At 42.2% G+C, this 26,005-nt stretch overlaps 1 protein-coding gene across 14 annotated transcripts in view; it reads left to right on the top strand.

Moving 5' to 3' along the window:
* adgrl3.1 (adhesion G protein-coupled receptor L3.1) overlaps window positions 1-26,005 on the top strand; it is a 114,452-nt gene that overhangs the window by 15,844 nt on the left and 72,603 nt on the right. For 11 of the 14 annotated variants that reach the window (XM_047333921.1, XM_047333916.1, XM_047333917.1 and 8 more), the window contains exons 2-3: window positions 17,737-17,902; window positions 24,019-24,232. In XM_047333921.1, the coding sequence (XP_047189877.1) occupies window positions 17,737-17,902; window positions 24,019-24,232 (380 nt within the window). Of the gene's footprint in view, window positions 1-2,933; window positions 3,015-17,736; window positions 17,903-24,018; window positions 24,233-26,005 lie in introns of all 14 variants that reach the window. The other 3 variants (XM_047333919.1, XM_047333920.1, XM_047333918.1) reach the window with 1 other exon arrangement.

Genomic DNA, 26,005 nt, shown 5'->3' with positions numbered 1-26,005 from the left:
AGCAGGCATCAACACAATTTCTGGTGTCTTATGGCGCAATCTGCTGTCTAAAGCATAATTAGAAAGGGTAATACATGAAAAGCCATCGTGAAAGCATACTGGAGAGTCATCCTAATTACATACAGCGGGCTCATGAGTAATGGGGGTGACAGAACATCAATACAACCACTGCCTCTCATAATAGAAAACACCATTGTTTTACTGTGAGAAAATGGTCAGCATCTATCACATGAAATCCACTCCATTTTTTTCTTCAGGAAGACACTGAGCCCAGAGACTTATAAAAGAATCTTCCTTCTCCTCATCACGTCCAACCATTGTTCAGTCGGGCTAAGACACTCGCTCTGTGAAAACCCGACCAAAGGTCCTCCTTAGCTCTTTGTGAAAACTGTAAGCGTTCACCATTTTCCCTTCTAAATCTCCCTGGCTGTCTGTTGTCTCCTTCTCTGCTCCTGTGCTGGCTGGTTGCTCTCCGAGGGGTCCGATCTCCTTCATTTGAACAAAAATCTTGTGTCTATCTCCGCTTATGTGTCTAAATCTTAAACTGCTCTTAAAATGGTAGTCTGGTTACCCGGTTGATGAATCATGTATTACACTAGGGAGGACCCGGAATTATACTGCTGGTCCGAAGATGCACCTGATTCACAGGAAATGAAGATATCGTTTGTTATCAATAAAGACATGCAGCAAATTATAACTTGAATCTTCAAATGGTTAATGGCAACAGCAGCAGACACAAGAGTCCCAAAAAAACAAAACAATTCCCCTCTCAATCCTATCGCCAAGCAAGAATATGGATGATTCTGCAAAAGCCCAGATTACATTCAGAGATAACATGTCTGTAATATTTAGTGAAAATATTTAAAAATGAAATCTTTCTGCAATATATTTATGGCACCTACTGATTAAGTGTACAGAAAAGGATCTTTTGTTTGGCAAAAAAAACTCCAACTGCCACGTCTTTCCATTGCCAATACTGGGCAGACTGCTTGCTGCAATGACACTGAATATTAGCACTACACAAAATATTTTAGTTCGTGAAATATTGAATTGTCAAACATGAATGCAATTTGTAGGGCTGCAGGTCAGATGCGGCTACACCCAGTTGCAGTTTCCCAGAATGGAAAGCTGGTGATCTGTTGCTTCTGACCCCTGAAGAGAGAGAAAAAAGAATTAGCATTTAATTTGTCCTCAGAGTAGAACAAAGCCAAGGTGCACCACTGATGTATGCATGAACTTCTGCAGTGGCCACATCTTTAATCTTATCTTTCCCCCTTTTTCCACTTGTTCACCTAAAAGAGTCCAAATGAAAATTTCATTCCACCCATAGTCCCGTCCCTTATACAAACTTGTTCCTTCACCACCTGCATCCAAACTCGCTCCTTTTCCACCTCTCTTCCTCCATTTGTCATTCATTGATCCCTTCATTGTTGACCAGCCCCGTGTGAATAATGTATACCGTGTCCTGAGACAAGCGAGACTTGAATGAAGGTGCTGTATGTGTGGGGGGAGCCTAGTGGCCAACGTGCTTAGCTGCCATGGCAATTCTCCTGTATTGTAGTGCATGAAGACACACATTTACCAATTCACCTGCATAAACACGAATACATGGGAACACATGTATGTGCAAAAACACATTACAGTGAATCCATCTTTTGTTGCAGACTCTACCAACCCAACCTTAGAGATATTGCTCACAGTGTCCTGTAATGGCTAATAGACCCAATTACTGGCCAGCACTGAGCTTCACAGAGGTCCAGGCTCTGACACTCTGTAGTGTGTGTGTGTGTGTGTGTGTGTGTGTGTGTGGCCGTGTGGCCGTGTGTGGCTGTGTGTAATACGCGCACATTACAGTATGTTAATGCACTCCTTGTTGTGGGTCTGTGAAAGTCTTGCACGGCACAGAAAGATGCTGGAAAAGAAAATTCAAGGCCGAACAGATACATTCCATTTTCCTTGACACCATAAGTCCTCCCAGTAAACAGCAAGACACACACACACACACACACACACACACACACACACAAACCCACGTGCAGTGTCAGTCACAATACAGACACTCACATTGAGATTGACCCTGGTTAGAGGAGGCTGCAAAGTTTACCCTCAAGAGATGTAGGCTGGGTAAGAGGATGGGGAGTGGGAGAGAGAGAGAGAGACACAGAGAGAGACAGAGTCTTTTTTCAAAACATGAAAAAAGCAAAGCGAGCAGGGGGGGAAAGAGGCAGCTATACTCTGAAAAATTGTACATAGTGTAAAACAGGGGGACATGCAGAGGGAGAAAGGTAAAGAAGGCACAGATAGAAAAAAGGTATGAGACACATTTTAACTGTGAATGTCTGCCACTCTGCATTCTGGTAGCAGGCTAAACAATTTTCCTTTTTGAAAAATGTCTCTGGCATTTGGCAGTGAAATGCCACCCATATAAACCAGTTATCATGGCTTGAAAGAGCTTTTTAGTTGTAAACTGTCAGCAAGCACAGAGATAGACTATTGTAGACTTTGATGCCCTGACACTTATCTTTAGGGGTCATTATGAGGCAGAGCACACACACACACACACACACACACACACACACACACACACGCATGTGCATGTGTATGCACATACAAAGACACACAAACACTAAACAAGCAATCGTGAGCCAAAATGGCTTGTGAACTGTCTGGTTCATGTGTTTGAGTGGGTTATGGCAATTCACACAATCTGGAGGGGGCCATTATTCACATTGCACCCCACATTCACCGCATATTATGGCTATCTGTCTCTATTGTGAAAAAAAATTACGAGGATTTCAGTTCACATAGCTCAAATAACCCCCACCCTTCTCCCCTTCTGTTTCTCTCTCTCTCTCTCTCGCTCTCGCTCTCTCTCTCTCGTTGCCTCTCTCTCCATTTTGCTCTTTCTCCATTCTCTCTGTCTGTCTCTGCAGGACTAGGACGTCCAGCTGCCATTGAGATGTGATTCTCTGGGGTTTCATTTTGCTTTGAAAGAGCAAAGTACATTATAACAGGTAAGAATGTGTGTGCCTATGTGAATGCGTGCAGACTCAAATCGACCCTGTCCTGCCCCATAATTCTAGACACATTTAACCAGAGATGTTGACTCAGAATGCACTTTTATTTATAGTTCACTTATTTAGGCCTGGGGGATAGTCTCGCAAATTCCTACACACACCTGGTGTGTTGTTTTTGCCTACTCCACAGTATGCATTACGCTTTTTTAGAACCCAAATAAGACCCAGCCTTCTCCCTGGAGATCCCAGGGTTCCATCTGTGCCAGGAAGTGCTCTAATTGGCCCAACAAATGTGTCCTCTCAAACTGTTAATCCAATCAGATATGACGCATCAAGCTTAAAAAAAAGCAGCATGCAATATGCAGTGAACACAACAAGACATGGCATAGAATAGAATAGAATAGAACAAGAATATGTAGTGTGTGAAAAAACGATTCAATTAATTGCAATGCGCTTGCTGTTCCTTGAAGGCATCAACAGGCGTTTAACCACAAACTCCAGAACCTTCATCTTCCCATGAAGCCACTCACTGCAACTTATTTACAGTGCATTTACAAGCTGAGCCGGGCCTGTAAAATGTCGGATTTACGAGCTTCTTTTTAATTAGAAATACTGGCTCCTAGAGTCGGGCTGATGAATCGCACGTTCAGTTTATTGACGATAGAAGAGGGTGCAGTTCTTTGGTATTGACAGCTAGTCAAGGTATTCAAGCAGACATCAGTGTTTCCACCAAGAGGAGAAACGTGTTGCATCTTTGCTGTATGAAACCCCAATAATTGGTGGGGATTAATGGGGATGAGGTCGCTCTCTCTTTCTCTTTTCATGTGTGGTTTGGCTGTTCGCTATGTAGTTAGTTCATTTATCTATTTTATTAGGCCCCAAGGTCATTTTTACCCAAGTGTTCCATGACTTGAATAATAAAAAAAAAGTCATCTGTGTGAAAATATCAACTAGTGTGTATGTGTGTGTGTGTGTGTGTGTGTGTGTGTGGCCATGGCCATTTTATTGCACTTCCTGTCCAGTGTGTGTCACCCTGCATGCTTTCCTTCCTCCGTTCTCATATGACTCGGGAAACTTGTTTTGAAATCGGATTCTGTGGGATCAAGACTGCATTTTTGTCTTCATTTCTCTGAAACAATGACGGGATAAAAAGAACAACAGGAAAAGGGGACATATCCTTCTTCATATGGGGGATGTGCTTTTTTTCTTCTACTGAAACAGGTGTTTCCTGCTCCACATGCACAAACACACAATCTTCATTTACCACCCCCAACTAATGAGGATGCAGAAATACAGTAATTACAATAAATAGTTATATTTATACTAATCAACATTAAACAACAATTTCATGTGAAGTTAGTCACATGGCAGTACAGTACACATGCATATGCATGGAGAGCTAATCAGATAAACACAAATTTGGACACAGTGCATTCATTAGAGCAATAACTGAAAACTAGATGTGAAAATGAATTGAGGAAAGGGACCTAATTTAGAAGGTCATCTTCTTGTGAAACATTGTTTTACCAAAGTGGTTAAGAAATGTTACATTTCCTTTCCCTTTCAGAAAAGTCCTGGGATATAATTCTGGGCACATGGTTTTTAAAGACACTTTTCAAACATAGAATAATAAATACTGAATAGTCCATCTGTGGCAGCCCTTGCAGAAATTACACTTAAAGTCACGCACACACTCATGCATGCACACACACACATACACGTACACAAACAAACCCTCCTTTGGTTCCCTGTCACCACCCCCAATGAATAAAAGCTTATTGTCTGATAATGTGACCTTTGCCTTGAGTGGAGAGGCCTTTGTCCTAAGACAATAGAGTCCATATTGTAAACCATGCCAGTCAATGTCGTCCACACAGCTGCCAGAGCACGGGTGCAGATTGTCCAGGTTCCAACATGAAGGCTTTGAGGCAGGCACTTGTGGCGTGTGTGTGTGTGTGTGTGTGTGTATGTTTGTGTGCGTGTATTTTTGCCTCTGATGTTTGTGTCTGCAAGTCTGTTTCCCGGAATCAGCAGATGGGCATGTGCAATTAGACTCAGCCTTCTTCCCTTTATGGGCACATGCACTAACACACACACACACACACACACACACACACACACACACACACACACACACACACACACACACACACACACACACACACACACACACAGGGCTGGGCATGAAGCAGATGCCTCTGAAACACTAGACCTGACAGATACTGTAATGGAGGCGGAAACTGAGGGAGGAGAATACAGTTGCCAGGGCAACCACTAAACATCACTCAAAAAGTTTGGCCATCTATCTGTCTATTAAAACTGGGTGATAAATCAATGATATAATTGTCAGGCTTTGAACAAAATCACGATTGTGATACTTAAAAAAACTGTCTATCCACAAAAAACTAGTTCACCACTCATAAACAGAGGTGGAAGACCACAACTTTCCCTGTACACCATCTTCACATTCAGCCTCACCACTCATGTATTGACCTGTAGTAACAGATAGGCTCGGAGGAAATGAGCTTGTGACTGAAAGGTCACGGTTTTAAATCTGAGTAGTACAGTGGCTGTGAGAATCCTGGCAGTTTAAATCCCTCAACAACTGCCATAAGGGCTGTGACCTCTGGGCACTTGACCTTTAAATGTTCCAGTGTAGCAGCTCGGTGCCCAATAGTGCGAGACTGTGGGGCTGAGCCTCTGCAGCTCCCAGGTGTGACTGTGTTAGTATGGGAATGCGGTCCTGCTCCCCTTCCCCTCAGCTACCCCCCCCCCCCCCCCCCCCCCCCCCAGCCATTCACGCAAACATGAATGTGTTCTTTCTTAGTCAATGAACCACCGCGAGATAAGGCGTATAACTTGATAGTTTTTGCGAATGCGTGGCATCACTCCAGCTTTGAGTTGCTAATTTTTTCCTTGCAAATTTGGTTTACCGCATCAGCGACAGTCGGGGTGAATTCTGTTGCTCTTACAGTAGCTTTTGCTGTAGATTGTTGATGTATGATATTTGACCATGTCCGCACCCTGTTGACTACATTCAATATACCTATCTGTCCCTAATGGGTTGTTTTTTTCCTCCTAAGATCAAGACAGTGCACCAGGGGAGCTAACAAACACACACACACACACACACACACACACACGCACACGCATTACCACACCTGCACTCACATGCATGAGTATAGACTCACACATACACCTCCTATTAACACAAATATTCTTACACACACACACACACACACACACACACACATATATTTCACACACTGTACAACAGGGAATAGCCCATAGAGATGCTCCTTGTCAACAACTCGGAGGAAAGCAGCTATTTAGGGCCACTGTATTCCTCGAAGGATACGTTCTCTTATTTGTGTGAAGGCTGTATGAAACAAAACAAGTCATGGCAGCTACCATCCTCCCTACTGTGTCTTCTCCTGTTTGTGGTGTTCTGCTTATGAGCCGGTGCTAATTGTGTACAGCTGACTGTATTGTGAGTGTAGATTTCCAATGGGCTCGGTGTGATGATTAGCAGATGCACCAACAGATGTTTTCCCTCCATGTGTCTGTTTACCAGTTCAGTTGTCCCTGTCGCATACTGTAGAGATTTGTTGTTCTATTTGGGTGCTTGAACACAGATTCCAACAAAAACACTAGTTAGTGAAGTACTACAGGCTTGTGCTAACTCCTTTCTTACTGGCTTTTTAAAGTCAGTTTGTACGATGCATTCAGGAGAATGAAAAGGTTCAAATCAGTACAAATCGCAAAACTTACATTCAATTTATTTGTAGTTTAGGAAAAAATATAAAAAATCTAATTGTGAAAGTAAATACTATATTGTGAAAGCATGTGTGTTGCTGTGCCAACTTTTTGGAAGGTTTTGTTTTCACTTTTTTTGTGAAGAAACTGACAAATAAATGTGTTTCTTCTTTTCTATTCACAGAGTTTGCTGTCAGTATGTATTTTCAGATGTTATAAGGAAAGATGTAGACCTCACAGGCATCCATGTGTAACCCTCAAGTTCAACTGGTGTTTTCAGATCTTGAATCTATCCAGATCTACTACAATTTTGAAAGGGAATCACTGTTCAAGACCTCTAGCTACAACAGGAATATGAGATCTGAGCAGGATGAGACACGTTTTTGATGAAATATTTCTCACTGGCACAATTAAGCATTGATGAAACGAGCTGTAACTCCTTTTCACGGCCTAGTTTTCTTTTATTTGGAATTCGCAACTTCATCAAAAACTATCTTCTCACCATATCTGTACTATTAATGTGAAACATAATAATTTTATTTTAAAAGCTTATTTGAAGCAATATGCCAAAGTAATGTAAAATAAATATATGTGTGCAACAAGAGATATTTTTACAATGGCAATACACAAAGCAGCAATAACACATACATATACAGGACATACATGTGTATATATATGACATGGGCTGATACATCTCATATCTCAACATCACATGCAGAAAACGATAAACATTCAGAAATCTATTACAGAGATGGCTGCACTGTAATGGTTGCGGTCCACCCACTGCTCCTTTGAATTACTGTATTTTCAATGCATCTTGCGGCACTGGTTTGTTGATTGGAATACATCAGCACACCAGGGATATGAAACTGCAATAAGATCCGGACCTCTATCCGGCATGATTTGAATATGAAATGATTAGATTATTGATTTTGGTTATTTGGGTCTCCCGCCCCGAGGTGATATTGTGGCGGCGCAATCACTAGCTGACATTTAGCACTGTGTTTACCTTTGCTGTCTCCATTGATTGCCTCAGAATCCCAACCCATACATCCAGCTGGAGCTCATTGTCATCAATTTTATGCTATTTCAGAAAAGTGATGGATACAGCTTATCAAAAATGCAACAGTTGTGGCCTTGTGCTGGTGCAGATAACCACCGCAATGCCTTGCAATCACATAACAGCGGTCCTTACAGGCTTGCATTTCAAACACCATTGCATATGATTACAAAGATATCGGATGCAATGCATATAAGGGTTGAATTACAATAAAGTAGGTCTTTGACATATGTTTTATTTAAAAAAAGAAAGAAAAAGGAATGATATTTATTGCTTTCTCCAAGAGACCGATGAGGGTTTGAACTTAAATCCAATGAGATGCAAAACCATTTTACCCGGCGAACCAAAGCAAAGCCACAGCAGGGAACAGTAATAAGTCTTGGTTTTTTTTTTGTGGTATCGTTTCAGGTACATTTCTTGTACTGAGTAACCACCGCTGTGCCTCTTCAATCCCAGTGAACTTTGAAGAAGATCTCTTCTTCAGCTTAGATTTTCGATTTTGTTTCTGGAAAGGAGTGAAAATATAACATCCAATGAAAGTGTTTGCTGACAAATACTCCCATATCACTCTGGACATCTGTCATGAGACATTTTACACGCACCGTTGCTCTGAGCAGCACAGCCGTCAAAGTGACTCAAAAAGACTGTAGTTTTTTTGAATGTTATTCTACTATATCAGCAAAGGAAATATTTCTTTTGTGTCCACAAGCACATTTCCTTTTGCAGGAGCCAAGGTGACAGTCTGCAAATGAATGTACTCTCCTCTCAGTTAGATCTCTCTGTATTTCCAATGCCATTTTCTCAGCAGTCCAATCCCGTGTTAAGTGCCTCCTTTTATATTTATATACCAGTGTTGGTACTTATGCATTATTAAATTGTGAACAGGGCCCAGTAAGCGCCCCAGAAAGGCCTTTTTGAATAAATGTTTCAAGACTCTGATATATCCAGTTCATATCTGCTCTATAAAAAAAGCAGAAAATCATATGCAGAAATCACCTTTACTGAATCAGTGAATCTACATTCTTCCAGAGTTATTGAACTTTAATTTTCTGTTCTTGAGCAAATCCTTTTTTGCTTTGCATGTGTGTGTATTTCTTGCACTGTCCTGGGAGCTATCTAGCATTCAGACAGGAAAACAAAAACATACTGCCTTAGAGTGGGAATCTCATTATCCAGGTCCTGAGAACCGCCAGAAGTCTTTTATGTGAGATTATTTTGAAATGGAGAACAATGGGTTCAGAGGACCTTATGACAAACATTTTGAATCTTCTTTGCAGAAGGAGGTGGATTGACAGGGTGCACGATAGAGGGTCCAGAGGAAGCACCGTAAAAGAAAAGCAGAGACAAAGAAAAAGGCAGCAAGAGGAAAGAGCAGTTAAAAGCAGAGGAGTAAACAAGAGGAGGTTGGATAACAAAAGAGGATGAAACAATAATTAGAGGATGTGAACAGAACTGGAAAAAAATAATTGATAAATGCATGGAAAAGTTCAAAAACGAGGACAGTTGTATATTTTTAAGTGCTCACTGAGCCCGGCCCTTTCATGAGTGTTTTAAATCTGCGCCACGAGCGCCACATCCCGCCCGTTTGTCTGCCTCCTCTTTAATGCAGCATCACTCACTGCTGAGGTGGCCGTTCTCTGTACTGTACGGCACAACTCCCTCCTCTCCTCCCTGTCCTCTTCTCTCACAAACACAATCACACGCACACGCAAAATCAGCCTCTCTCCGCCTCTTGCTTTGAGGCAATGGCTTTGACGGATCCATTGTGACAGTACTGGGTTTAGAGCGCGGCGACAGAGAGGAAGAGAGGGAGCTGGCGATGGGGGACAGAAAAGGGTGGTCTGAAGGAGAAGGCAGACGAATCAAAGGGGGTAAAACCACAGCAGTGGCAGTGGAATCATCATCACTGCATCCCTCGTTGACATAATTGATTATATCAGAGGCAGTTTTGTAAACCGTTAACTTCCCCTTATGGGCTTCCTGGCTGCACTGACATGCAGTGGCTATTAAAAGACAACACATGCGTGTAACAAACAAATTGTTTGTGTGTTTGCACATGCCACTGTTGTTTGCTTTGTTTCTAGCCAATAGCTGCCTGAATCAACATAGTCTTAGAATACGCATATAGGCCAGGCATGAAGAGTGGTGAGAAATTAGATACAAGGAATATTTCCTGTACGCTACACCGCTTTACAAAGTTCGACAACAGTAACTACAAGAACAGTGAAATGAAGGGGTTTAAAGTTCAAGATCTACAACAACTGAAAAATAAATAAAATCATTAAGAAAAAAAGGGATTTTTCTTTTTTTTTAATTATGGTTATCTATTGCTATATCTGCCATATGTATGCGGTATAACTTGCCCAGTAACTAAAAGGTTAAAACAGGAAACCGGTCAGGTCAAGCCACAGTCTGCAAAGTATCAGGTTAATGCTAACGATAATTATAATGTTACAAACTCTTCTTAATGATTGGACAATCAAAAGAATATCTTAGCTATCTTAAAAAGTTATTTTACCATTATGATGGGAGTTTACTGCATAATGGCTCTGGTACAATAAACCCAAGTTGGAGCGTGCAACTTGATTTTTAGCGACCGAAACAGAAAAGTCTGTAAATTAGCTTTAGGTTAATATAGATGTCAGATCAAATTAGGCTAGATACTGTTTAGCTACTGCAATATCTACAATATTTATTCTTTATAATTAACCCAGTTACCAAAATGTTGAACCTTCAATATTTTTTTTCTATCACAGGAATCACATAGGTCAGTAAAAGTATTTTCAATCATCTTTAGTTAAGGTTAGCTGTGACTTCAATGAAGTGTGTGTTTTTCCTGTCATCCTGCACGTTGTGTTTTAAAAAAATATACACCAGGCTATAATTTTTATATGGTAGCAAGTTGTTTAGGCTTTGTAGGGCAATGTGTATTAAATTTGTGCCATTTTCATTTCATACATATTTGTCCCATCACATGCAACAGTTGATTTTTTTTTTTTTTTTATCCCTGTTTTATGGGTCTGTACATTTTGTTTTATGAATCTTTGTCTAAATATTATGTGGTACAGATGGACGGGGATGAAAGAGATAAATGCCTTAAGGTTATTAACTTGCTTTAAGATTCTCCTCAACTCACCCTGATTGCTTTTGGCACTCCCTCTCTCTCGCCGCCTCCCGCCATCCTCTGTGCCCTCATCCCTCTGTCACTCCTCCTTTATCCCATCTTTCCATCTCTATCTTCCTCAGCCCCATTCCCTTCCTGACCTCATCCATGTATCTCTCCCCTTATCTCCTTCCTCCCCTCTACTCTACTTCTTACTTCTCCTTCTTGCGGCATTCTTTCTCGCACATCTCCGCCTCAGCCCGCCTGGTCTCGTGAGGGAGGGAGGGCGCATAGGGTTGATTAGACTGGAGCATTAGAAAGTTCAGAGCAGAACTGAGCCCGGTGTCTAGTTCGGGCAAAGAGGAATCACAACAGCAGTGCCTTACAGACGAGGTCATCGTCAGTGGATTTTTCAGGGTGGTTTCGGTGCATTGGATTTCTGGGAGCGTCCTCAGAGCAGCCAGAGGCAGCCATGCGGAAACTGCAGTGGTTCGGTCAAAGCCGGTGCCTCCCCAGACATGATTTTCTTACGGGCATAGAATGTCTAACATGCAGGAAGAGGATGAGGTTCTGAGCCCAGAGCTTTGAACTAATTTGAGTGAGAAAATGGGTTTTTCACATGCTCAATGCAAAAGGAGAGGGAATGCAGTCATGTCCAAAAAACATGTTTAAAACCGAATAAAGACGTTTTAAAGTAAATCATATGTTCAGCATATGTGAATAATAATTGCTGTGATTACAAAAAAAAAGCACCTTTATAGTTCATACAGTATGAGGACACAGTGCTGAACTGATGCCATTTATTTTTTCAGTTGACTTCAAATTGAAACCCCAATGACCAACACATGTCACATGTGGGGGTGACCTATACCTTTAAGGCTACACTCTAGCACTCTGCAGTTATTTGCTGTGAAGCCACACAAAGGATTTACAACCAGCCCTGTATGAAATAAATTGCCTGCCAGGCCACTGGTCTTCGGGGCATAATGACAATTGCGCACATTCCAGCGGTGGAGCAGCCCCTCACCCACCTATTCCCACACACACGTTTGTGTGTGTGCACTCGCCTACTGTACATGTTGGAAAACAGCCGGTGGGAGCAGCACTACCACATCTGGCTACACCAGCCAAATGTATAGATTCAAAACGAGAGACACAAGCTGACGTGACTGTTTGTCTTGTTGCGTTAAGGTTTGGCCGGGATAAACATGTGACATTGACTCATTATTAATTGTGATTTTAATGTGGTCTGAGCGGGCTTGTATGTAAACCCACCCCAAAACACCCTGCGCATGCAACAGTACAGTTACATGTTGTAGCTGACATGTCAAGACATCCACAGTGAGCTGTGAGCTGACAGTATGTTTTTCCCTGAGCCTCTGGTCACACCATGGGCCCACTCACTGCCTATCAGCTCACTGCCTATCAGCGTCGTAGGCTTCATCAGCACGGGGAAATTAGGATGGTGGGCTTTCTACTCAGCAACGGTGGTTTGCATGCGCGTGTCTTTGTTTGTACTGTGCATACCTGTTGTGAATTGATGTAGTGCTTGTTTGCATGTGCATGTATGTGCTTGTGTCTTATGTCTCCATGTCTCTCATTACAGGCCACAGGCCAGACTCCCACAAGGTCCTATCCTGATTAGTCATCGCTCTGCAGCTCCACACTGCCAAATTAGCTTTGTGTGTGTGTGTGTGTGTGGTCACTCTAATCAAAATTCTCCTAGCCTATCTACCTGTGTTGATGATAATTTGCCACACTTCCCATACCCACTCATTCTGTCACCCACACAACCGCATTGCAAACTCTGCTATCACGCACGCACGCACGCACGCACGCACGCACGCACGCACGCACGCACGCACGCACGCACGCACGCACGCACACACACACGCACACACACACACACACACACACACACACACACACACAAATGGTCCATGGTGGTTAAACCTACCCTAGCAAGCCAACTGGAGGTAATTTACCGTAGCTTGGCAGACACATGCCATTTTACTGAACATGGTGCATGGCCCCCTGAGCTTTTTTCCGCTCAGACTTCTCTCCAGCAGAGCAAAGAATGAACAACTGAAGAGACTAAAGAGAAGGAAGGAAAGAAAAGGTGAAGAAAAACTAAATGAAGAAAAATTTCTAGGGGGGAAAAAAAGAATGCTTAAGCCGCCAAACCTTCTTCTGCACAACAAATTGGTAAAAGCACAGTATATGTGCAGCTTACAGTAGATCATTTGTTCAATGTGCAGTATATGCATCAGCGTATTATAATTTTTTGGACTGAAACGTCAAGTCCCTCTTCTGAATATACTCTTTTAACAAGTATTTTAACAAATAATTTCTTTAATTTGAGAGGTTTTGTAAATGATGATTATTTCTCCTTTCAAAATGTCAAAGCTGCACTATCACACTTGGTTTACATCCACTTTAATGAGGGAGAACATGTATATGGACCACAAAATACTAAAATGTTCTTTTTCTGTTTTTTTTTTTATTCCTTTAGCTACACTGCAATCTAATATGATGACAGCTTTGACTAATGCGGGTAACACACACACACACACACACACACACACACACACACACACACACACACACACACGCGCCCAGCATGGATGCATTTGAGACTCGCTGCCTGTAGGCTGAGAGAATAGGGCATCTGGTCTCCTAGTGAGTATGTGAGCATGTGAGTGTGCGTGCGTGCGTGCGTGCCATACGCTGAAAAGGTAGCCCAGTCCGGTCAGCACTCATTAGTGAAAGACAGAATCCCCGAATGAGGACTGCTGTGACAGACAGGACTCTCGTTAAGGGACTGTAAACACACACACACACACACACACACACACACACACTCAGTCATAGGGTCAGACTGCCTCAGTGCACAGAATCAGCCCAACATCAATTAGTTCGTGGTTGCTTGCAGTATAGTGTGTGAGCGTAGTGGCCCCGGTAACATCTCTGTTAAATCGGACCCTGTAGGAAATAAAGGACACTGAAACCAAGTCACTTATGCACGCAGCAGTATCGAGGGGCAGATTGTCTTAGTGCTAGAGTAAATAGTTCCTGTTGAGAAGCAGTTTACTCTGTTGAGATCACTCTAATCTAATTTAAATTGTAACTCCTTTCGGCACATTTTCACTGTAAACTTTGGTGTCAGAATAGCCTGAAAAAACCAAAAAACATTCTGGAATAATTACTGGACGTCTCATGAGCAGATATAACTGGGGCAGAGATGGAGAGAAACAGCAGGTAAATCAAAAGACTTGGATCCAGGGACGGCTATTTGTTTTGGTCTGATCCTGCTTATTAGTTGATGTTTTGCTCCGTTTTATGCAGATGCTGCTCATCTGTGTGGCAGGATCTCTGCTGAGAGATAACTATCTCAGGGTAGGAAATACTGAGTTCATTTAAAATATATGACTTGATTAGTTCATCATTTTAACATTGAGTGGATTCAGATGGGGCATATGATGTTTGCCAAACCTTATGTGTGCGATCAACTGATGAATATGGGGTGTAAACACATCACATATGTTCTGATAATTAGCACCATCACTGCCTGTTTATTTATAATATATTAACCAATCAACACATTAAGATAATGAGACTAAACATTTTATAGAAACATGGAAAGGCTCTGGGCGATCATTGTCTGAGCGCAGTGGACTCGTGTCGGCGGAACATATGGGAGAATGCAGCCCTGCTGAATTATGAACGCAATCTGAGTGATTGGAGTTCGGATTCATCCTGGACTGCTCAAGGCTGGCACACAACTGGTGTCTGTGAAGGCACCGTGAGCGTAGTGGAAATGAGAGGGTTAATTAACTGATGGATGAGGTGGGGGTGGAGCATACGGTGTGGTGGAATAGCTTTTGAATTATGGAACAGTGGAATGCTGTGGCTGGTGGCGTCCGGCCATATGTCAGTGTATGCCTCCTGTGTCTCGCTGAGGACAGCTGGTCAGATTGCTCATGCTCAACCGAGTTAGGGACCAATCAATCAAAACGGGGCCGCTTGTTGAGTTGTTTAAGCAGGGGCAAGAATAAAGCATGGGAGTCCATTGTGATTCTATCACTTTGGTGCTATTAGGGATTTGTCAGGGATTGTTAGCGGATTGGAAATCACTCTCCGGTGGAATCAGTCGCACCACCTGATATTTTAGCAACTTGACAATCCTATTCCGTCGATTCAAAATGTTGCCACCATTTGCCGCAGCATTCGATGGAATGATACAAGTTGGAATCAAGAGACGAGCCTGATTAAATACAGGTTTCATGAAAATGGATGATTCGAAAAACTTTACAGCACCTCCAAAATATGTATAATAATACTAAGAATATTTCTATTTGAAACTCATGAAAAGATGTGGGATGTGGGAATAGCTCCAGACCCCTCCCCGACCCTCAGAGGATAAGCGGTATAGAAAATGGATGAATGGACAAGAAATAGCAGTTAAATAATGTGTTACTTCCACAAAAGTCTTTCCCAATATTCAGAAAAGAAAGATTAAAGTCAGGAGAAAGTTAATTGACTGGATACAATGTTGACCATTTAATGCTGGAATGCAAAAAAGAATTTCCTCCACAATCAGAGGTAGGTAATATCAATCTATACCTGTGTTTTCATCATAGTAATTTCAAAGTAATTTCTCAATTTCATTGATTTATTTCGACATCCCAAATTAATCATCCTGCTGTTTGTTTCTGGTGTGGGTCTGTTATGTCTGGTATGTGCCTCTGGGTAATATCGGTCCTGTCTGCGGCATGAGGCCTTTCTGTTCAGAAGATGCATTATGCATACGTAGTATGTCTCTGGTGGTTTGTGTCAATCTGACAGTTTTTGTAGCCGACAAGAAAAATGACGGTAGTATTGTTAATATCTAAGGGAGAGACTCTGCCAAAACAGCTATTTGCCCTCGCAGCAGGACAGGACGGAGCTCGCTGGCTATTGTCTTAGTCTCTGCTGGGCCAAAATGGTATGGTCACACTGATCAATAGTCTCTGTTACACATGATATATTTCCCATGGCTCTGGCTGTCTGCTTCACTCCATCTGCTGTCGCACATTTCTGCAGCCCATGTCTCTCTCCGTCAGACACACACAACGAACTCTACATGCCTGTTTATTTGCACAGTGAACATTTAGGCCCAACATAAGGCTGCTGTTACCTCCGAGCTACTCCTGTGGAAAAAAAAATCCTGTTTATTTGACATGAACTTGGGCGATTGCATAATAACTGAGAGGTGCAATGACCCACCCCTGCGGACTTAAAAAAAACAAAAACATATGCAATCACACACAGGAAACTTGTAAACATTCTAGTTTGTCATAATTAAAGAAGCGAATGTGGGAAGAAAGTGATTGAATTAGTTGTTGGATGAGCAAGCGTGCGAGGGAGTGAGCGAGCGAACAATACTGGTCAGCCTAATCAGTTTAGAAAAAAGTGAAGGAGGAATTGCTGCTTACCAGACTTTCATTACTGTAACTAATCTCAGATTATTAATTGTTTATCGCTGATAGACCATGAAATGAACAATTAGATTAGAGCATCAATACATTTCACACTTTGACGCTGATGTGGAATACCAAGTGAAGTGAATCCCGTTACAGACAGCCACATCATTATGCAAACATTAAGCACCGTAATGTTTTGTTTCTCCTTTTTTTTTCTTCTTCAACGTCAACGTTTAGCTTTTAGTCTTGCATTTTTTGTTCATGGATTATTTGGCATACGGTCTGTTGACTTTAGGGTTAGGGTTAGGGGTTACAAAGTTGCATATATCACCTCCTCTTCTATTCCGATTGCATTGGAACCATAAATGCTACAAAAATCACAGCCACTCTTTGGCTTTCCCTTGGAAACAGTCACGGCAAAATCCAAGCTCATTTGAGCTCTGCACACAATGAAAAGATTATTTGAGGTAAACTTTTTAATAAATGATAATTTCATTGTGTCAAGAAAACATGTGGAATTAGAAAGTAGTTCTTCAACTATTGTAAAATTACCATGTAGCAGTGCGTACAAAGGAATTACCAGGGATCAATTTAATGACTTTCAGCTTTATCTCACTGTACTTTTCTTTCAGGGGGCCTATTCATCACCGCCACCACCCCAAATCCACAAAACGATTACCTCTGCATATTCTTCATATTCTAGAAAGTTGGTTTATATTGTGTTTTGCTGGAGTTAATATAGGGGCTTGATAACAACCACAAGCTCCTTTATGCCTCTTAATCATGCTATGCTCTCTGAATTTCTCTCAGTATCGTTTAAGATGATTATTGCTTACTGCCTGGTCCTCTGTGACATATGTCTACAGGAAGCTGCATTGACCTTAGTAAAGTGCCGTTTGTTAAAACAACAATGTGCCATAAGCAAACTTGACAGCCAGGGAAAACTTTTCCCTTGCTGCATAAACTTAGCAGGAGGAAGAGCGCCATGTTGTTGAAAGCGGTTTATCACTCAGGATCTGAAGGTGGTTGGCGAGAAAAAATATTTATCAAATAAGTAATACAGGTGCAGATTTTGGGGAATGTTGTTGGTTCTCTTGTGTAAGCACTTGGTATGATAGCGGTACGATAGCGGTATGATAGTAGAATGGTTCAAGGTCTAATGCTTGCTGATGATACTTGTATCAAAGACTGAATAATTTTGGGAGGTGCAGCTTGTGAGAGAGTAAGGACATACTGTACCTTATACAGATGCTGTATGTCCAGTACCAAGAGATATGCATTTTAACTTGTATTGATATGTCACCCAAGTGAGCAAATCCTGTCTGTGTCACTTTGCAGGCCTGTATGGTGGCAGAAACACTGAGCTGTGAGAGAAACAGCTCACCACAAGACCGTCTGGGCTCAACAGGAAGTACCTCCGTATCTTCTTCCAGGTCAACCTCAGACGTCATGTGGATCAGATGCCTGCTCTTCGTCGCGACTTTGTTTGCTCCACTTGCCATTGGTAAGATACGAGGATCACTCACGTTACAGAGATACAACTGGGTGATTTTTAATTTTTTTTTTTTGTGACTGTGTCACAGAGGTTTCCTTTTGTGAGGCTGAATTCAACACATTGTGGTTTGAAATGCAGCCAGCCTAAGGTTTGGTCAAGAGTGTCCAGCCCCCGAGCCCTCCTGTCCTCACATTGAAGCTGCACAGAGGTCCCCTTATTTTTCACAGATTTAAAAAATAAAATGTCACTGTAAAAGAAAAGCACAGGTGGGAATGATAAAACGAATGACGGCTGAATTCCATTTGGCTGCTTCATGGTCAAGGTATGGAGGATGCTCACTCACTGTCACTGCTTTCGCTTACTGGGACATTCAAAAAGAACAGAATGTTAGTCACTCCTGGGCTTCTTATGTTACACTCTTAAAACTGTCGGGTTAAAAATGACCCACATTTGCTTTAAAAGAAATGATTTCCACAAAGGATAAAATAATGTTGTCACAATATCACTCGTTTGCTAACTGTAGGAGCAATGACATGACTGGCTTACCTATTTTGGTATGTGGTAAAAAAACGACCACATCACCCGTTTCCTGTTATGTGTTATTAAAATAACCCAGGATTTTTCCTGGGTTATTGAAAGTAAAAAAAAATGCATGTTAAGATGAAAGGTTTTATTGTAGTAGTTTTTGCTAATAAGAATATTTGTTGCAGTACTACTGAAAATACTGTAGTTTGCATAAAACTAGAGGTATCTCGGTTTTCCTGGTCTCTGGATACATCTGCACACACTTGCATGCATGTGTCCACTTACAAATACACTATTAACCTACATACATGTAGATCCTCGTGTTCAGATTTACCTTATATTCCCTCAACTACTCAGTGAAGTATAGTAACTATATAAACATAGCCACCCACACACACACACACACCAAGTATTTGCTAGAACTATTACAGACTCAAAGCCAAGCAAACACTCACTCACTCTTGTTCATTTTCGTGTATCCTCTGTGTTTGTCCTCACATTTATATCTTTCTCTCACTCTCCTACTCTCTCTCTCTCTCTCTTGCTCACACATACACACACAAACACAGCAGCCCCATATGTTTTCTGTATGCGTCCTCCCCTCCCCTGTGATGGTGGGCTTTGAAGACTCCAAGAGGGAGCTCGGAGCCACTTGGACTTAATCCTATTAATGGCTGCTGTCAATCACACTGTTGGGAGGAGAAACGTGCAGACACATACTACACACATGCACACATGCATGTACTTGTTCACTCGACTGCTGCCATGCATGCACACAGGTATGATGATGTACTGAAATAGTGTACACCCACATGGACTAGAGATCCTCCTTAAGAAACACACACCAGCAAACACAGGGAGTCAGAGGCAGCCACTCAGACACACAGACACCAAGGGGCTTTGCTTCAGCACCAAGAGATGAGTTTCAGTCAAAGGTATTTGCATCAATGTCTAAAGAATAAGTCGACGTATGCAAATCATGCTGTTTATACTTAGCAAGGATTAGTTGAAACAAAGACAGTTTAGCTTGAGGACACACAGCAGCAAGCACTCGATCTCCTCCACCAAGCCGTGTCTTGTCATTATTTCAGGGTTACGTGAATACATATAAAGGAGAGTAGAGGAAGCATGAATCTTTGAACAAAAACCACAAGAATGCGTTTCTTTTCTTTTTTTCCTCCCCAGGGTTTAGTGTGTATTTCTGGCATGACTGCTGTTTAACCTGACATAGTGGACTTGTTGATTGAAGCTGGAGCTGGTGAACACAATACACAGTCGTATCATGAACGTCACTGTAGAGGGGGAAAAAAGTGTGGCAAATACGCCGACGTTTGGCCTTGTTAAAGGATAAGGCTGTGTTGTTCTTTATTTTCCTTGTCAGCAAATACCATGAAAAGACAAGAGCCAACAATATCTTAAGTCTACCTGTGGAAACCTTCTGTCTTCCCGACTCTGGCTGTGGCACAAATCTCCAATGCTATTTGTTCCTGCATGAATCCAGAAGAACAGATCAGAAATATATGATTTCATTTGAATAGGCAATTTCTTATAAATTGCTGGGCATTGCAATTTTTACTCGAACTGGAGAGAAGAGACTATTTTCAGCCGTGAATGGAATAATACATTTGAAAATATAGTACAATGCCCATTGTAATACTTCATTGGACAATAATATGAAAAAAAACATCTGCACACTTCGATCTGAGTGAGATTCATTTATTGAGGCGACTTCTCGGTCGGTGCCCTTTTTTAAGCATCCCGAGGGACGAGGTTCCCAAACCAATAAAAAAAAAAAAGGCTGGGTTGTGCAGATGGTTTTTCTATCATACACTGAATCACAGCTCCCACACCTCCACAAGCCTCTATTTTTGTGAGAAGTGATTTATATTTGACGTATTCTGTTGTTATAACAATGAAGGTAAAAGGCTGCAGTATATCAGGTTTGGGCTGTACTCGTTCGTGGACTCACTTCATTGTTATATTTGATCTTTTCATGAGATTTACTGACAACAAGGAAAAACATAGAATAATACCAGCTTTATTCTCTTTTTGCACTTTAAAATTGTGTTGTTTTTGCTCTCAGAAGACCCACATATCAGACACCAGCACTGGCCAAACACTTTGGCTCTCAAGTGAGAGATCACCTTTTAAATCTCTGTCCTCTTCCCTCTCACCCTCTCCTTCTCCTTCTTTCCATCTATCCACCTCTTTCGCCACTCTCTTGTTCTTGGCCCAAATGTAAAAATCGATATCCTTTTGTTTCAGCCCCCCGAGGCAATGAGAGAGTCTGAATTAGACCGTCTGTACTGTCCATGGCTGCCAAGTTTCTGTCACCACTTACACAACTAATGACAGACACATTAACATGCACTGGCTAGCTCACACTTTATTGCATGTGTGCAACGACAGGGAGATAAATATTGGCATGTACAGTATTATGTGTGTGCATCATGTGTCTGTATGAGTGTACATGCTTGTTTGGTAAACAACATGGCACAAATATGTGCGGAGTAAGTCCTTTGCGGGCAGATTAACCAGAGTGCAGTTTTATAGGGGAGGTTGCTGATGTAAACAGATAAATTAATCGGTGACAAACAAGACGGGACGGTGTGTGAGAGTCAGAGCGTTTACTGCCCCTTATGAAGGCAGAGTGGCTTTTAATTGGAATACAGATAGGCCGCTCATTTAAATTGTGTGTGTGTGTGTGTGTGTGTGTGTGTGTGTGTGTGTGTGTGTGTGTGTGTGTGTGTGTGTGTGTGTGTGTGCGTGCGTGCGTGCGTGCGTGCGTGCGTGCGTGCGTGCGTGCGTGCGTGCGTGCGTGCGTGCGTGCGTGCGTGCGTGCGTGCGTGCGTGCGTGCGTGCGTGCGTGCGTGCGTGCGTGCGTGCGTGCGTGCGTGCGTGCGTGCGTGCGTGCGTGCGTGCGTGCGTGCGTGCGTGCGTGCGTGCGTGCGTGCGTGCGTGCGTGCGTGCGTGCGTGCGTGCCGTTGTGTGTTTGTGTCATAATGTTCTCTGTATGCCCAGCAGGGACCCTGTAAGGCAACACTCTGAGACATCTGATCTAAAGCCAGTCTAGACAGCTGCTGTACAATACTGTGTATTGATCCCGGTATGCTTCAATTAACCATCTCTTCAAAATTTACATTCATGCTCACAAAGGCAGATGTGATGCAGCCATTGAAAAACTAATAAACTTACACTCATATTAACATAGCAATGACCCACTGCCCTGAGCACTCCACAGACACACACACACACACACACACACACACACAAACACAAACACAAACACACACACAAATGCATGAGGTCCTTTAAATCCTCAGCCACTACTGAGACTCGTTTCTATCTGAATATGTGCTTAAAGTCTAATTACAGCCTGAGGTGTTATTTTTGTGTGTGTGTGTGTGTGTGTGTGTGTGTGTGTGTGTTCATTCATTAGGGAGGACATTTCCAGTAAATGTCACTTATATATCAGTCTTATCTCTAAGCTAGCCCCTGCCATTATCAATATCTTGCCCTCAAGTACCAGCACCACGCAGACATTGACTGCACCGGCTCTGAATTTCTTCCGCCACATTCCATCACTCCGAGCATGTTTGTGTGGGTTTGTGCGTGTGTGTGTGTGTGTGTGTGTGACGTGGTGAAGGGCAGTATTAAGTTGAGCCCGGGCAGAGTGTCATTGAGCTCATTCAGATTCTTTGCGGCACTTGTGTAACCATGACGCTCCCCCAGCCAATGAGGGAGCCAAGGGCGGGAGGACAGGGTTGCTATGGTCACCGTCGTGACAAGGAGAGCAAGGAAGGTGGTGCTTTACCTCGCCTTTCAGGACTGAAGTACGCGTGGATGTCTTGCTCCCTGGTTGTGTGCATACATGCTCGTGTGTGTGTGTGTTTGCAGGAGCTTTCAGAAATTGATTAGAAGAACTTGACAGGATTCTGCAAGTGTCATGGAACAACAAGCAGTCACATTTACTGAACTGGACTCCGCTCAGATTTAATATACTTTGTTATCTTTCATCATTCAGTGGGGACGATGCATATTATGTATATTCCACCAGAAATAGATAAAATACTCAGATCTGGTCCTTGGGCAGCTGGTGACACATAAGATGAAGCTATGTAAAATCAAGTAATATAAATTCTATATTACTGTGAGAGTAGAGCCAGGAGATATCGGCAGAACTGAACAACACGTGTGACTACCTCATATGATAACCTATCTACAGTATCAAGGGATGATGGCCGATGCTCCCAGGGATTGCTGCTCTTAAGAAAAGAGAATAACAACATCCATTCTGCACCACAACAACCAAAGTCCCTGGAAACGTCCAGCCCCCAAACCACTGATATCACAGCACCAAACTCTTATCACAAGACAACATGTATCTGGTAGTAAACACATGGTTTAAAAATAAGAGCAATGAAAGAGCAGCATTTTTGTGACATTTCGTTTTTTACTTTTGCTGAACATATTCACACATTGTTTTTTTTGTTTTTGGGATGACAATGTAGTTTGATGGCACACAGGTATCACACAGGCTGTGATTACTCAGACAATACGTGTTAGTAGGAGAAGATGCAATATCTTAATGTTGATTTAGGTAGATTTGAAGGATTTTATTTAACTTCAGAATTATCTCTTAACATAGTCTGTTTAAGAAACAAAAGGTCATAAAAAACATCTGAAATAGTATTATTTTATTGGCAGATTGAATTGGATAACCTATTCATAGTATACCGTTACTAAAAATGCGATTTCATCATGTTGAATTAGAATAGTTTCTGCAATTTTTTGAATTTATTATTTATTCCTACTCAGGTTAGGTATCAAAAATACTTGGTTGTGTGCGGATTGCAACTTTTGTTTTGGGAATTCGACGGGGACTGTGTTGTGTAACTGCCCCATCAAGTCCCACGCTTCGCTGCACCACAGATGAGAATTGTGCTGCAAAAGCTTTGGCTGTTTCCTATTGCAAAGAATGTCAGGTTTCCCATTATTGAGGATGTCTAGACTTAGCAACTCAATGGCAACTTGATTGCTGTTTGGTCTTGGAGATGTTTCATCATCCAAGAAGGCTTCATGCAGTTTTACTCATTAAAGCAGCCAGGAAGCAACACAACAGCACTAAAAAGATCTGGGATACATCATTGGCTTCAATCTCATTGGGTTTAACGACATGTTTTCTATTTCAGTTCAGTAAGGGTGAATGTATGCATTGCATTTGCAGCTTCTGAGAATAATTAGGCATTGCCATCTTTGAATAATTTCTGCAGCTCTAAATGCCTGTTGAAATTGCCGGGCAATTACTCTCTACCCAGAATGATGTCTAAAACGGCTAACTGCAAAACAGTAATTACCAAGTCAGCTTACTTGCAACAGTGGACATGAACTTATGAAAGATCTTGTGAGGCTATTGTTTTTCTTTAGTGTGGATAATCAGTCTATGACATGGGTGCACATACAGTTTTAGTTGAACACAGGGTATGCTTGCACAATTCAGACCTCCATATTTTAGAAACATCCTTACAAATAGGTATTTAAGTATTTCTACAAGCAATATCTCTGTACCAATGTATGTGTTTGTGTGCCTGTGTGTCCAGCCAATGGCCGTGCCCCTATCCCAATGGCAGTGGTGCGCAGGGAGCTGTCGTGTGAGTCCTACCCCATCGAGCTGCGCTGCCCGGGCACTGATGTCATCATGATCGAGAGCGCCAACTACGGCCGCACCGATGACAAGATCTGCGACTCTGACCCTGCGCAAATGGAGAACACACGATGCTACCTGCCTGATGCGTACAAGATCATGTCACTCAGGTCAGTGTGCATACATATGGTTTTACTGTGTACAGATGTGTGTGAGCGTGTGAAACCCATGCGTCTAATGCGTCAATAGAGCTGTAGTGCAGAAAGTTAGTCTCAAGTCTTACATTTTGAGATGACTGTTGAACTGAATTGGACAACCACAGTCAAAATTATTCAGTGTGTGTGTGTTGCTTTGGTAATTAAATTTGTCCCATGGAAGGCTTTGCTGCAAAGTGTGAAAGCTAGACTCGTGGCTAGTGATGTGCGATACTATCTCCAGTCTAATGCCAAGTAAAACCAAGGGTGGTATTGCTGATAACAATACGATACCGATGCTTTGTACAAGAGCTTAATGTATTCAATAAAAAGGAGGGGGCTTTTCAAATCATAGCTATGTAATGACACTAAGACATAGACTACTCTTTTTACCTTTTAATTCGAAATAATTCTCAGAGGCGACAAAAACAGATAGTCAAACTATACAAATAAACATCAGAATAGGTGCGATTCTCTACGAAAAGATATAAAGAAGAGGTCCTCCAGGCCGAGTTACACGCTAAATGACACTTCAGCATCTGAATCAGGCTCCTTTGTTCAACTTTTCAACAAAACATTCAACAGTCACATTTTTCATTGGGAAAATATGATTATCAGGCTCACTTGAAAATATTTGTCTCAAGTCTTCAGTCACTTTGAGTTTTCAAAACTGAAAAAGCTCCACACATGACTGTGTTCGTGCTCAGCCATCGTCAGTGTGCCAGTCAGTGCAAGTACGTTTGGTGCATTTCTAGAGCCGTAGTACTCATTACTATTACAGGCAGGAGTAGAAGTAGTTTCTACCAACTGACAGGTAATAGATCATGTTCATAGTATAGTAGCTGTTTTGATATGAGAACCACACCTATGACAGACATGTTTGGCATCGGAAGTATCGATATTTGTGTATCTGCACAACCTTACTCGTGACACAGAGAGCTTTAGCCAAACCAGGAACACCTGGAATTGTGTACAGAAGAGGAGACAGAAATATCTCAGTCCCAGACACCCTGGATCAACTGTTCATTTAGTATTCATCCTGGTGAAGCATCGGTGTTCAAGTTCAGCGTTGCTCACGTTAACACACTGTCCCAATGTTGACAGCAAACAACAAGCAACATAAAATGACACATCAGTGTCTGCGGACCTGTCAGAGTTGTGTGTAATGGAGAAAAAGGAGAACGGTGATGGGAAATCTATGGAAACCGCTGTAACCCGTGACCCCAACCCCGTGCGTTTCTGCTGCCCCCGCTTCGCAGTTCCTGTATATGCTGTGAAATGCCATACAATCGCAGAACCTTATCGGACAATGGAAATTACTCGGGTAACACTTCCTCTACAGCTGGCCATGTGTGAACGCCTTCTCTCCTGATAGCGGTACAGTAACTGAAGCTCATGCTTGCACCCTAAACAAACAGCATGTTTGAACCATTCACACGGGAGACCATGAAGTTCTTTCCCTCTGACTCTGAATTACAGAAAAAAACACTCGATTCATAGACTACAATCTTGTGCTCACCGTGCCCTACAGTCCAGTAATGTGTAAGCAGTGAGGTATGCGATACAGTCAACAGGCCCCTTTTTTTTCCAGGTACACCTGCACTTCATCTGTCTTCTCCATTTGAGTCTAATCCATCTCTGGAAAACAGAGACGGAGAAGAAAGGAGAGGCAGAACACATAATGAAAGAGTCATAAATAAATGCCCTCACCTTACATACATAAATCATACTCTTTTTTTACCATTACTC

Source organism: Scophthalmus maximus, chromosome 8 (assembly GCF_022379125.1).
Source record: "Scophthalmus maximus strain ysfricsl-2021 chromosome 8, ASM2237912v1, whole genome shotgun sequence".
In the NCBI taxonomy this organism is placed as follows: domain Eukaryota; kingdom Metazoa; phylum Chordata; class Actinopteri; order Pleuronectiformes; family Scophthalmidae; genus Scophthalmus; species Scophthalmus maximus.
Note: the sequence above shows the minus strand (reverse complement) of the source record. Positions and strands in the feature narration are given on the sequence as shown.